Source organism: Diuraphis noxia, unplaced genomic scaffold (genome assembly GCF_037042655.1).
Source record: "Diuraphis noxia isolate RWA-SAM2 unplaced genomic scaffold, SU_Dnox_SAM2 contig0004, whole genome shotgun sequence".
Taxonomy (NCBI): domain Eukaryota; kingdom Metazoa; phylum Arthropoda; class Insecta; order Hemiptera; family Aphididae; genus Diuraphis; species Diuraphis noxia.
In genome coordinates, this window is record NW_028301714.1 from 31178468 (window position 1) to 31194025 (window position 15558).

A 15558-nucleotide genomic window follows, 5' to 3' on the forward strand; every position below is an offset into this window, starting at 1 on the left:
GTCGCCCTTAAGTACTAAAGAGAGAGGGGTATTTATTGGGGCTACAAAGTGTAAATAATACTGCTGTACTTTTTGAGGGGTTTAAGATAATTTTCCATTTTTTCGCCTAGCACTTTATTTTGTTTAAGTGGCACTGTATATTATTATTGGCAATGTGTACGTCACTGGAGCTTGAATAGACAACACTGTCGTCAGCGTAAAAAGAAACTTCTGTTTTAGGTGTAGTGGGAAAGTCCGCGATATATAAATTAAAAAGCAGGGGAGAAATGTTTGATCCTTGCGGAACACCAGCTGTTACTTTTTTTTATTTATGAACTGGTGTCATTTATGCAAACTGTAAAACAACGGTCAGAGAGGAAGGATTTAATTATATTAAAGATTGCAGGATGGGTATTTAAAGTTTTTAATTTGAACAGTAGGCCGTCGTGCCAGACACGATAAGAAGCTTGCGCAATATCTAAAAAAACTGCACCAGTGTGAAGTTTTTCTTCAAAACCATTATTTTTTATGTGTTCAGTTAGGCAGAGGAGTTGTTGCATAGTTGAGTGTTTCGGTTTAAAACCAAATTGATGATGTGGAATGGCTTCAGTTGCATCTAGATGTTTTGTTAACCTGGTGTATATGATTTTTTCAAATATTTTGGAGTCTGAAAATAGTAGACTTAAGTCTTAAGGGCTGGTAACTGTTAGGGTTTGTGTTATCTTTTCCCGGTTTTTTTATCATTATAATTGAGGCTTTTTTTCCAGTCAGTTGGAAAGTGGCCGATTCTTATTAATGAATTGAATAAAATAGACAGATATGTGATTGCTGTATTTAGGATTTTTTTAAATATAGCATTTGTGATGAGATCGTGTCCTGGAAATTTTTTGTTTGGTAATCTTTTTATTATTTCATTAACTTCGGTAGAAGTGGTGTAGGGAAGTATGTTTTGTGGAAAAATATCTGGTTAAGCTAGTTTGTTGTACACCGCGGTTTCTGTTTCGGTATCTACCACATTGTTCGGCGAGAAAGTATTTTCTAAGGTTTTGGCGAAGAGTTCGCATTTTTCAACATTTGAATTTATGTAGACGTTATCCGATTTTAACGGAGGCATAACACCAGAGTTTGGTTTGATTAAACGTTTGGTAGCGAGCCATAAATTTGAATCCGAAGGATGAATTGTAGATAAGAAATTTGGGTATGAAGTTATTCTATTTTCTTCCAGTAAAATTTTGACTTTTTTAGTGAGATAATTAAGATTTTTTCGGTCTACAGTTCGCCTATGGAGCTGCCACAGTCTCCTGGTTTGGTGTTTTATTTCTATCAATTTAAGAATAGAAGTTGGTATTGTTTGAGAAAATGTATAATTTTGGGATATGTTACAAGACGGTTTTGAACAATGTTACGCTGCTAGATGGATAATTTCCTGGAAATGGTTTGTGGCTTCGTCAGCTGCAGAAGTGTTATTTATGTTTTTCGGGATTTTTATAGTATGAGTTATATAGGTTTTAAATTTTTCCCAGTTTGGTTTGCCGTTTATAAGTTTAGGTGATTTTGTAGATACACTTATGGCGCTCCTATTGTCATTTTTACAGGCAGGTGGTCTGAGTCAAATTCAAATAGAGGCTCTTGATGAATTGATAGAGGTATTGATTTTAATAAAATTACGTCTAGTATGTCCGGATTTCTATTTTGGTCGGATGGATAATACGTGGGGGAGTCGGGTGAAGAGATAATTTTTGAAGTATTTGAAAGGTATTTATGTAATTTACGACCATTTTGGTTTGTCGTTTTGCAGTTCCAAGTGGTATGTTTGAAGTTCAGGTCACCAATAATCATTACTTTTTGAAAACTGCAAAGAATTTTTTCGAAATCATTTGTGTACATTATAAAACTTGGTGATTGATATGCGCTAATTAGAGTTATAATTACATTGTTGATAGATATAGTAATTGCCACTGCTACCAGTGATTGTAGAACAGTTATAAAAGTGTGATGGTGTTTTATTTTAGATTTAATTATAATAGCTACGCCGCCTGAAGGTTGAACTGCTAATCTGTCTTTGCGAAAAGTGACATAGCCATTAAATTTTATTTTATCTGTATTAATTAAATGCGTTTCGCTTATACAGGCTATATCTACATTGTGGGTGTTCAAAAATGCAGCAAAAGTATTTCTATTTTGTTTAAGTCCATTGGCATTCAAATTTATGACAACTAAATTTGCATTATTAATATTATTGAAGTTGACTGCCATTTACTTGATTTAATAACGTTGGAATATATTCGATGACTTTTTTTATAATTTCTTGCAATAGAGAATTTATGGTAGGCATTAGTAACTGCAGAAGCTCGCTTTGGATATTTGGTTGGAAGGGAGGTGGTTGCTGGTGTTTGTAGGTATTTGTTTTTGTTATCTCAGCATAGGACTGTTTGTTGTTATTACTGAAGACAGGTGGGTTTGTGCTATTCTTAGAGAGGTGATTAGATGTAACAATTCGTGACGTGGATGGGTGAATGTTGCTATATATATTAACTTCGGTATCAGACTGTTTATGGGTAGTAGAGTTTTTTGATTTTGTTTGACGAGATTTATTTTTTTTAAAGTTTATAAGCTGCGCAACCTCGGTAATTGGCTGGGTGATTCCCTAGACAATTTACACAGGTAGGGAGGTAGATGAGTCTTTTGTACAGGCGGAATATTGATGATCTGCCGAACATTTTACGCATCTGGGCGGAAGCTTACAGAAGTTTTTGGTATGCTGGAATCTTTGACAATTTTTGCATTGAGGTATGTTAAAATCAGTTTTACGGTTTTCGATAGAAATAATACAGTTTAGTAGACGATCTACCAAAAATATATTTTTTGCCGTTTTTTTGAGTAGTACCACTACAATCGGTATGGGAGATTTATGTTTATTTTGGAGACGAGTTACATAGACAACAGTGAAATTTAAATCTGTAATTGCATTAAAGATTTGTTCTTTAGGTATAGATGTGGGAAGGTTTCTAATTATGATGGATAAGTTTCGGTCTTCTGGAAGTTGATACGTGTGATATTTTATTTTAATTTCGGTAAAATATTTAGTGACAGTGCGGTAGTCATCAACCGATGTGAGATTAAGTCTCAAGACAGTATTTTTGTTGGCTATGCTAAACTCATCTATTATCATTGGTGTTAATGTGTCACGAAAGTGAATATAATCTGTGATATCGTAAACATAGAGAGGTGGTATTTTTTGTCTTACCTCCGGCGTATCAATTTCTATGTTATCTGATTGATCGTTGTCGGTGTCTACTAAATCCATGATTTTTGTTTTTAAATACAAAAGCTCATTACGGAGACGGTTTATGGCATTTGATTGATTCTCTAACTTAATAAACAAAGAAGTTATAAATTCTTATAAATAATTGCCTGCTACGTAGATTTGGCAACATGGTAAGCATTCTGGGTTTCCACAATCACTACAGTTCGAAAACGAAACGAAAAAGTTCTTTCCATGTTCAAAGCTATTAAAAAAAACTATATTTCTATAGATAAACTTACTAATCAAGATGAAGCTATAAATATCCCGAATGAATTTCTTAACTCATTAAATCCATCAGGTATCCCTCCACACAAACTTGATTTAAAAATTGGTGCGTTTATTATTCTCATACGAAATTTAAATGCTCCCAAATTGTGCAATAAAACAAGATTCAAAATATTATCTTTGAAAAAAAAACCTTATTGAAGCAGAAATTCTTACCGGCTCAGTGAGTGGTCAAATTGTATATATCCCAAGAATACCAATAATAACAAACGAGTATCCATTCGAAATTTAAACGTGTCCAATGACCCGTTAAACTTTATTTTACTATGTCAATTAATAAGGCACAAGAACAGACAATGAAAGTTGCAGGAATTGACATCAGCGATCCCTGCTTCACTCATGGACAATTTTAAGTTGCCTGCTCCGGCGTGAGCTCAGACAAACTTATACATATATGCCCCTGATGAAAAACTAATAATATTAATTATAAAGAAATATTGGTTAATCGGTAGTTATGTAGTATTTTTCCATAATAATAAAAATTACTTTTCAAAAAACGTAGTTTTTTTTAAGTTTAATATAAAACACGAGGTAAGGGTTTTATTAGTTGACAGCCTATTTCAATTTAGATATTATGTTGTATTCACTGCTTTCTTTCGTTTTATTTTTTATTTTATTGCGCATGTAATTTGTACGTAATATGCATCAGATAGAGAGAGTTGTCATCTGCACATGTGTCTTAGCGTTATCAAAATGAAAAATTCGACGAAAGAAAGCAACTATCACTTACAGTATAAATCACTATTTTTTCCCAGGATAACGCCGGGTAATACAGCTATCTATTTATATGTATAAAAAAGTGGGTTATTGCTTTGCTGTACATTAGGGGGTAGGGTGGACCTCTGACTAGGGTAGGTTAAATTTGAATGCAATGATAGTTATCATTGTATACGAAAAACGATTCTGAACGGAGACGGTTTATCTGTCTAGGATATATTATAGATTATTAAAAATTTTCAAATCTTAGATTTAAAAAGAAAATTTTTTATGAATTTCTAGCTTAAAATAATTTGCGAATTTTCGTGATTTTTACGTATTTTGTCAAAATTAAAATTTGAATACATGTAAAAAAAAATTGTGGTTATAATATATTTCTTTTATTTTTCAACTGCTATTGTAAAAATATATTATAAGCCTTGTATTAAATTTTCAAATCTTAGATATAAAAGAAAAATACTTTATGAATTTAAAGATTAAAATAATTTGCGAATTTTCGTGATTTTAAATTCTGAATGAAGTGATGAATGTATTGATTTTACAATGATGTGTTTTTTTTTTATGTCGATGTTCAGCATAACTAGTCGGAATAATGCTTCAATTTCAAACTTTGGGGGTGGTTTACGATGTAAAAGTGAATATCCTTGGTGCATTATAGAAGTAAATAGTAAACATTTTCCAACATTTTTCAAAAAAATCGAGAAAAACAAAAAAAAAAATGACAGAAAAATGGGAATTTTTACGCAAAACCTTAATGACGAGACCACCTATTTAACTGTTTATTATTATGTATATCAAACTATATTTTTTATTGTAATTATCTATTTAGGATATTAATATTATTATTATAATCAAAAAAATTCAACTTAAATCTTAGCTTATAAGTAGTTGATCAAATTATGTAATATGAGTATTAACTTATAAAACATGATGTTTATATTATTTTAATTCTATGCAAATCAATAATTATTATTACTAGATTATTTATATTATTACATCATCTGTGATCGACCTGAGTTAACCACGATTAAAGTTATTTTATATACAATACCTAAACCTAAAATGTAAATTTCATGTGTTTTTCAAGCATACATACATTGTTTAAGATATTGGTTAAGATGTTTCAAACTCTCGTTTAAATCACTTTCCAACATTCATTATAGGTTTAAAGTAGAACTATTTATTCCCCCCCCCCCCTCATTATAAATAAATAATATTTTTTAAATTTATATAAAATAAATTATATATAATATTTAAAACCGAATATCCGGTAAAAATATTGGTAGGTGTTAGATTCGAGGGACATTTGAGTGAATTACTTCACAAAAAGCAGTGATAATATTACATCAGATACGTACCTGTCGATAGAAATGGCCATCAGAGTGAACACGCTGGCGCATATGGACAGCACGGCCACGAACTGACTGATCTTGCAATAGGCCGTACCGAACGTCCAGTTACTGGTCAGCATATAACTAAAGTTTACGGACACGTTGAGTGTCGATACCATGGCATCCGCTATGGACAGGTTCACCAGAAAGTAGTTTGTCACGTTCCGCATTCGTTTGTTGGTCATGACAATCCATATGACGATCAGGTTTCCGCCAGTGGCCACCATTATCATGGGCACAAACAGCACCGTCCATGCCAGCTGGTGCCACCACGGCAACTCGAATTGGTTGCTATCCGGCCACGCCACGCCATCGGTTCCGTTGTCGGTCGAGTTGACTCCGCCAAAATCCGAACCGTTCATGGCCCGTTCCGTAACCTACGTGCAACCGAATTCCAAAAATTAATATTTTTGTGTGACACTTCAGATAACCAAATGCGTACGTACATCCCTACACGATCCTTGGCCAAAGGGAAAGCAGTTATTTTATAATAATATATAGACGAACGATTTTTTGATAAGTATCTGATAGTTAGTAGGCTAACCTGCTTCATGATGCATGGTATTTTTATTTTTTATTTTTATGAAATCTTTGGAATTGATTCAATTGGACTGGATGCTAAGACACGTTATCATTACTTTCATTGCCTTCAAGCTCATGCTAACGTAATGAAGTTACATACGTTTCGTTTTTTGAACGTTGTTATATCACATTATTAGTTGTTATGATAAACATAGCACTCGGAAAACCATTATTGTATCTAATTTACTTACAAAAACTTTTTAAACTATTTAAGCACAACAATTAATATCAGTTTGAAATATTAAAAAGAAATCATCTAAATCGCAAAAATCCTCATTTTTTTTTATCGGTCTAATAAAATATTTGACGCAGTGACATTTTATTCATCATTGTTCAATATACTGCAGATTAATTACTAAGATTTAAATAACTACCTATCATATTATTTCGATTATTTTGGCACCGCACACTACGCTAGGATTATAATTATAATATCAAAAAATTGATAGGAATTAGCTAGAATCTCATTTAAGTGTAAATCAAAATTTAAATATGCCGGTGCCAACTTGACTCAGTGCCGGCACATTGTTCGATCGGCACGAAAGTGATATCAAAATATTGCTAGTAAATTGCTAGATTTTTCTAAGTAATTTTTTGAATTTGTTAGACTTTGGTTTTTCTGGAAACTTGGAAAATGAAAAGCGGCTTAGCACCGGTACATTGTCCGATAGGCTCAAAATGGTATCAAAATACCGAAAAAATGAAAAATTTCCAGCACCGGCCTATTATTCGAATACCACGACATTAGTATCAAAATTTTGCCATGAATTTTTTACATTTTGCTACGCAATTTTTAGAGTTTAATACAGTCTGGTTTTCTAGAATACCGGAAAACTAAAAAATGCTGGTGCCAAGTGCTGGTGCTGTAAAATTTTTATTTTCCTATATTCCAGAAAAACCAGACTGTAGCAAATTTTAAAAATAGCGTAGCAAAATGTAGCGAATTTTCGATCCAGTTTTGAGTCGATTAAAGAATGTGCCGGTGCTACATCAAGATAGCACTGGCATGTTTGTTTCCGGAATTACTGAAAATCAAGCTAGTAGCAAATTCTGAAACTGTCGTAGAAAAATGTAGCAAATTCATAGCAAATATATATATATTATATACTATATATGGTTTGATGTTCTAGCACTAAGTGCCGTTGCTAACTTGACGGACATCGATCGGACAATGTGCCAGTGCTGAGTCGGGTTTCCGGAAAAAACAAAATCTAGCAAATTCAAAAAAAACACGTAGCAAAAATCTAGCAATTTGCTTGCAATACCTATTTTGATACCACCTTTCGGGCCGATCGGACAATGTGCCGCCGTACAGGTACTGAGTCAAGTTGGCACCGGCATATTTAAATATTGATTTACACTTAAATGAGATACTAGCAAATTCTGATGGTGAGCAAGCAAAATCTAACAAATTCATAGCAATATTTTTGATATTATAATTATATTATAGTCCTAGCGTATTGTGCCAGTGCCAACTTGATCGACAACTAAACAAATATTTATACTACAAAATAAATGTATTCAGGTTAAGAAATTATATACAAAATATACCATAATATAGTATAGTTATGAAGTATAAACGTTTCCAAATTCCTATATAGAAAGTAATAACAATTGAAAAAAATGCATAAAACATTTGTAAAAATATTGTTACGATTAATTATTTCCTAAGAATAAATTATTAAAAATATAAGCAGTGTTGGAAGTACTATTAAAGTTTTAAAAAACTTCAAATAAAATAAAATAATTCGTACCTTTATGTATAATATTTTATAATTTATAATACCTAAATATTTATTATTAGTTTTTTTTGGGTGGGTTTGTAAATATACTCTTATAAACATCATTCTCGAATCACTTGGGTGACTCAGTTAGAGTGAACGTCGAACAAAGGATGACGCTTATAATAACAAAAAGTCGCTAAAAATATTCATTCTGTGTTCTACATACCATACGTTCGATAAAAAAAGCATAACAATTTAAAAAAACACATTCACATGAATATTTTATGATATCTATATAGTTTATTGTGTGATACATTTACATCGTAAGTGACGGGTAGCAGATTCAATGTGAGTTTTGGTAAAAATGTTTTTCACTTAAACTCTCCTTTAGGTTATAACTTATAATGGTTACTTATATTGAATACTCGTGATACATCGATACTGAAACTTATTTATATTATTTTATAATATAAAACATATATTTTTTAGGTCATTATAACGTTGAGTACTATTTATCAAGTTATTTTTTCATGAAAATACTACCACTAATAGCTTAATGTAATCGAAACAATAACATTGGAAATATTTTTAGTTGTATTTGTATTTTATATTAATGTTTTTAGATGGTAAAAACATGGCGTATTATAATACATGACACATAATAAATAGTATACCTACATTTAAAATAAAATGTATTAGATATATTATATGAAAAAATGAAATTTCAATTATTTGTAGAAGACTACAACTAAAATTTAAAAAAATGTATTAACATATAATTTTACTTATAAAAATAACATAAATTTATATTTTAATCTATGACACTGGTATATAACTAGATACGCAAGGATTGCAGAAAATCCACAACATACTTTTGATGCATCTATGTTACACGAAAAAAAATTTTCCACATAACCACAAATAAAACATTTGTAACACAAGTTACCTATGAAGGGTTGTTGTTTCAGTATTTTAGACGTTTAAATTTATTTTTTTTAATTAAAACGTTACTAATTTATTTCCTCGTAGGATAAAAAATAATTATTTTATATGTAATGAACTGTAAATTATAGTAAAAATTATTGTTTAGAGTATCGAATTTTACGTTATATTCATAAAGGAATATTTTATTGTTATGTCATTCTTTTTAAATGCTGTCATAGGAACAAAAAAGTATGCCACTAACATCACTTTAAAAAAAATTATCTTACCACTTTCAATCACTTGGTTTATAGTTATACACTTAAAAATCATATAATGTGATCATCCATATGCATATGGTATAACGTATATGGTTTATAATATATTTTGTGATGTATAGCATAACTAAAATAAACCACTTTTATTTTATAGATTACGTCACTTAAAAAATATAATGGTATGAAAAACACAATTTTGAATATCTTGATACCGGTGTCGGTGTGGTAGTAAATAATATAAGCCACAATAGTGAAGTATCTTTAATCTTATAATGCGAGATACTTAGAGAATTTAAAATATTTTTAAAAGTCTTCACAGAAGTTTTTTATTTGTGAAAATGTTTATGCAAAAAGTTTTTAAAAGTTAAAAATTGAATTAAATTTAGAAATAAAGTGGGTACCTATTTTATGGGTTCTCACAATATACGTATTTGCCTATTAAATTATTAAATTTTTAAATTTTTAAAAACTGTGATACCTGTTGAATTTGAGTTTCTTTAATTTAAAAATTCAATCATTAGATTCGGAAACCCTCCTGACTGGAGATTAGATTTCCACGTATGTTTCATTTTTTTTTTCATTTCGTAAATTTAAAAAAAAAAATATCATGTATAGAGAAAATCAAAAAAACTTTTACTTTGTGTTTTGTAATGATTTGATATTACATTTGCGTGGCAGTAAATTCAAAAATATTATTTTGATATTAATATACTAATATTATTATGTTTTATTTCAATAATATTATTTTATCATTTATTAGAGCCAGTGGGAATAACTATGTGTACACCAGTTAAGTATGTAATGTTTTAAAATTATATTAATTATTTCATTTTGCGCAAATTATATTATACACTTTACTTAACTCGTTTGATGTTCACGTGTGAAATGTGGCAATTGTTATTACAATGGCATGTGTACTACTACAACTACAGTACTTTAGCTCGTTGTAAAATTGACTTTATTATAATGTTATGAATATACTCTGTGTAACCATTGGCCTATTATAAGTCATGAGTATCATTATTATAGGCACTTTTACATACGTCAAATTTTAATGTGATTTATATTTTAAGTGGGTATTCTACAATCTACGGTAACCATAAAATAGACTTTTAGCGCCTTATATTTTGATGTGCATTATATTATCGACGGTCCCAAGCCAAAATGACGTACTTGAAAAAATGGCAAACGCAGCTCAAATATACTGTTGAGTGTTTCAGTTCTATGTTTTAGGGATATGTAGGTTATAAGTTATAATATTAATTTATACAGTTATAAACAGAGATGACTTACATTTGTATATCATAAATAGTTTGAAATAAGTACATAATAGACACAAACGGTAAGTTTATATATCATTATGATTTGTTTTTTCGTAGTGTACCTATATATTGTAAATGGTTCAATAGTTATCTTCGAAAATTATTATCATCAACACAACGTGGGCTCTATAAGTACATTAGTTTAATATTTGCTAACGAACCAGGCAGGCCTACAAAAAATATAAATATAATTAATTACAATGCACATGATGTTATTATAATAAATTAAATCATAATATTTTAAATAAAAGTTAATATGATAGATTTGAAATAATGTGTCACACTGTCACTGCGGAATTCTGAAAATTATCGTTCTCGAACCACATAAATGTAACACAACAACAATATTATTTCTTTTAATTTACTAACGATTGACAAATTATTTCGAATATAAATCGTTAAACGTTTTTTTTTTTTATACGAGCCCTTCGATAAAATTCAATAATATTATTTTATATTAACATTTAACTACAGGTTACAACAGATAAATATTCTGTGTATTTGTGTTTTATACACATATTACATATTTGATGTAATGGTATATCTTTTGTACCTATTAACGTATATTTAGGTATACGTAAATTTTGATAAACCACATGTCTCTATCAATAAACCAGTAATATAATCATAGATATCAAAGAATGGATAGGCCATGGGCATCTTAATAAAATATAATCAAGTGTGATAGAATGGGAAAGAGAGATAGACTGATTTTTATCTCTAATTCTCATTCTATCAGAGGTATTATCATAAATTATGCACAATAATTATATAAATATATATTTATATTAAGAGACCTCTATAACCTCAAAATATTTTCATGTTCGTTCCCGTATGATAAGCATAAATGGCATATCCATTCTTTAATATCTATGTTTATAATAGGCACTGGCAAAAAAGAAAAACATCGTTTTTAGTTTCGTTATATGAGTAAGTAAAAATATTGTTAACAATTAAATAGTACTTATTTTTAATGCAGTATTTATGTATTATAGGTATTTACTTTATTTGAAATGGCGTAATCGTAAATGTTCGAGATTAATGTAATGTATAATACCAACGTTATTTAATTACAGTATATTCGACTAAGTATACTGTAGATATATATTATCTTACATTCGTAAGATATTTAGATTTCAGACTGCCATAATAAAATCCTACAGACATTTAAATTATCAAACTAAACCCAAAAGAACACTCAAAATATTGTAATAGTTATAATTTTTCACTAAAAAGTAACTTATTGTATTATAATTCTTAAAAACTAAGACATTTTAATGATATTAAATTATATAGACAAAACATTGTTACACTATAACAACAGTTTTAAATCACTCACCTGTATGATATTCTATTAATAGTAAATAAGCAATTTTGTATTATTTCATAAGAGCAATGGAGAATTTATTGTTTTTATTAAATTAAAAAAAAAATATGATAAATGCATAGAAGTTTTTCATTTTGCGATTATCGCATTATCGCAGTATCGTATTTTGTCATTTATGATGACCTACACAAAAACTTTAAGAGAGCTTTAAAAAAAAAATGTTTTCGAGCAATTCAATGTATAGATTATTGTGAAATAAAATTGTTTATTCTAAGAATTCGAGAGAACAATTGAATAATTTGTTGTATATAAAACTAATAATATAAAAACAATTTAGGTATATTGAGTAGGTTAAATGTTGCTGATGTTTTTTTAAATATATTTGATACGTGTCTATGTTTTTACATAAATTGGAATTTTATTTGTAAGCAAATAAAATAGTAGCAATATTTCCGATGAGGAATATATTTTTTTTAATTTTCAATACAGCAATGAAGTGTTAGTATTATATTGATGACGTTATTTGTGTGTGTTTGTTATCTCGCTTTGTAGAAGAAAATTCATCTATCATCAAAATCAAAGTTGGTTTTCAGTAAAACATATTTCGTTCAGGTTGGTACGTTGTGTCACTTCTCAATAATTGTAAAAAACTTTTAATAATCACCTAAAACACTGGAATATTTAAGCAACACAAGTTTTTGACAAAATTGATTTTTTTTTTTTAATTCAGAAGAAGTAAAGAAGTAAAAGAATAATCATAGAGTTTTGAAAAGTTCACTAAATATTTACATAAATATTTGTATATATCATATCGATACTTTAAAAATATTATCATTATTTTTGAATTATTTATAGACATTTTAAATTTGATATTGGTTTTTTTGATTTTTTTTGGTTTACGTACCCTTACCATAATTGTAGTGTTTTTAGTTTTTAAATAACTTTATCTTAATATTAAACCTATTATTTTAAATTGTAATTGTGCCTCTTTAAGTATATATTTATAAAAAAATTATAACACGTCTCAAAACTACACAAACATATTCTCGAATAGTAAACATACCGTTCTTTACGTTCAGCTTCAGAAACTTATGCTGTGTCGTTCGTTTTCTCTAATAGGGATTTGTTAATTTACTCAGAAAGTAAGATTTTTGTATAATTTTATCATCTAGGTATCAAAAATTATCATATATATGGTCGATGTCCATATAACAGCAAATGTGCAGTTAGTTTATAATTTATACAATATGGAAACATCGAAAAGCATGGAAAATAACGTTTTGTGCCAAACCATATGTACTATATAGTATATATAATACATACCTCCTAACCCTTTTTAGTTTGTTTATCATAAAATCCATGAATGTCTAGTATTTGCCAAATTACCCATAAAAATGTACCAAATATCTTACGTGCTATAATTTTTTTTAATGAAATTAAATGTTTGTAGGTTGGTAATTCAATTAGTAAATTAAACTGAAACTCCATAGTGATGATGGCACATATAAAAATCACCATTAAGAATCAAAATTAATGTTTGGTAATTTTCCATAACTATCGTATTAAATATACATTAACATCTGTAAAATATTTGTAAATTTAAAACTAAACGAATTCTAAATCGTAATTTTATCAAACAAAATGTTAATATTTGTATAACACATAAATATATATATTTCAAAACATTACTTCGTTGTATTATTAATAATATGTTAAGTATCAATGGATCAACGACATAACAACACACAACAACTTTAGACGCTATTTCATGAAAAAATAGTACGACCTCAATTTGTGATGCACGAAAAAAAAATGTACGCATCCACTAATGTGGCTTATTAATTTATACACTTAACTTATATAGTATGGAATTTAAATTTAAAATAAGCAATATTAAACAGCTTATGTTTTCCCCAGTACATTTCATAATATTTTTATAGTTGTGTGGTCTGCTATTTAAGCTCATCAATATGTGAAACTTAGTTACTGCTTACTGATCTGAAACCAAATTATGTGCCGCTTTAATACAATCAGACGTTTACAATGGGTATTAAAACTTAAAGATTGATACTACACTTTTCACATTAGTACCTATGGTATATCCAATATTAAAAAAAAAAATTAGATTAAAACATTTAATTAAACATAAAAATATAATTAAATCAAAGTGTCATTACTATAATAATAATTATTATTTATTGAAATCCAGGCTGTAATATTTTTTCTAAGTTGATAATTAAAAAAACGATTGTATTCATTTAAAAATATTGACCTTTTTTAAACTCCAAACAATGATGCAGAGGATAATTTATAAAAATATAGTATAAACTATCCATATTTTAGTTTTTAATTATAATTTTAATTTTGAATGTACCTATATAGAGAATTACAATTTTTGTAAAAAAAAAAAAAATAACACTTTCGTATATTATTTTAAAACGATTTGTGAATATTGACAGATCTAATTTTTATTGGATATATTATACTTTTAAAAAATCATAAATATAACACCGAACTGAAAATTCAAACAAAAAAAGGTTTGAACTAAATCAAATGACTTATATAAAATTTAAATAAAATATCCAGAAATATTCTTAAAAACTTTTAATTATTATCATATGCACGTAAAATTCTACAGCAACTATTGCTCGGATAAACGGTGTTTAAATTATTATATTTTTTTATAAATAAATAAATAATCATACATCGTTTATATTTTATAAATTGTAACTAATTATTAGTGTTGATGTAAAATATGTTTTACGTTGGGTCAATATTTCTAAGATCAGATTATCAAGAAACTTTATTACCGTATCATCGAAAAAAGAAAAATAATTTCAGTACTTCATAACTCATAAAGTCATAACCATATCCTAACGCAGAAATTATCCTACCAAATGTACCTAGTAATTACAGTCATTATTTATAAACGTTAATTGATTTATACCATTGACATTTTCAAACGCATATTATTATACCAACTTAAAGATAACAGTTTGTTTTATATTTAAAACAGGATACAAAAGGTAATTTATTGCTCACCTATTTACGATGCTGTCCAAATATATGTATGGTAAGTATATTACTGTAATATGAAACATTGCTAAACTGAATAAATGAAAATTTAGTGACTGGTAATTTTAATTATTGTACTGAAAAATATTTAATAGCTGTATTAAAAATAATACATTTTTAATATATATTTTGTGAAGTTGTATACTAAAACAGGTACCTAAGCTATAAATTAAAAACGTAAATTTTTTTCATAAAACTTTAAAATACGTACCTAAGTAATTTTTTCTAAAACTAAAAAACTATGAATTTTTAAGCTCATCGTATGTAGTGTAATAATAGATTTATAGCTTAGTATGCTATAAATTAAGAGCATATACAAACAATTTTCAAGTCCTACAAATTTCCAACCCTAGTAGGTATTATAGTTATTATCAAAATGTGTTCTATCAACTGGGAGGTAAAATTAACATTGAAACATATTATTATAGTCTTACCAGAAACATAAATCGTTCACACAAAGTGGTTCCAAGTAGTAACTCTAACCTCGATTAAACCACATGATATACATCCATATTTTCAAAGTCTCAGCATATATGTACGTTTTAGCGATTCAAGTCTTAAAACCTGATTAATATACAACTGTTTATCACCTATCTACCGTTTAATTTAGAGAGCCTTTAGCATAATCTTAAAATGGCCTAGCAAATGTT

At 28.3% G+C, this 15558-nt stretch overlaps 1 protein-coding gene across 1 annotated transcript in view; it reads right to left on the reverse strand.

The window, feature by feature from the left end:
- Positions 1-15558, reverse strand: part of LOC107171764 (tachykinin-like peptides receptor 99D) — a 225646-nt gene that overhangs the window by 145431 nt on the left and 64657 nt on the right. The window contains exon 2 of the mRNA XM_089226839.1: positions 5647-6056. Coding sequence (XP_089082965.1) covers positions 5647-6041 — 395 coding nt within the window. The 5' untranslated portion in view covers positions 6042-6056. The remainder of the gene's footprint in view (positions 1-5646; positions 6057-15558) is intronic.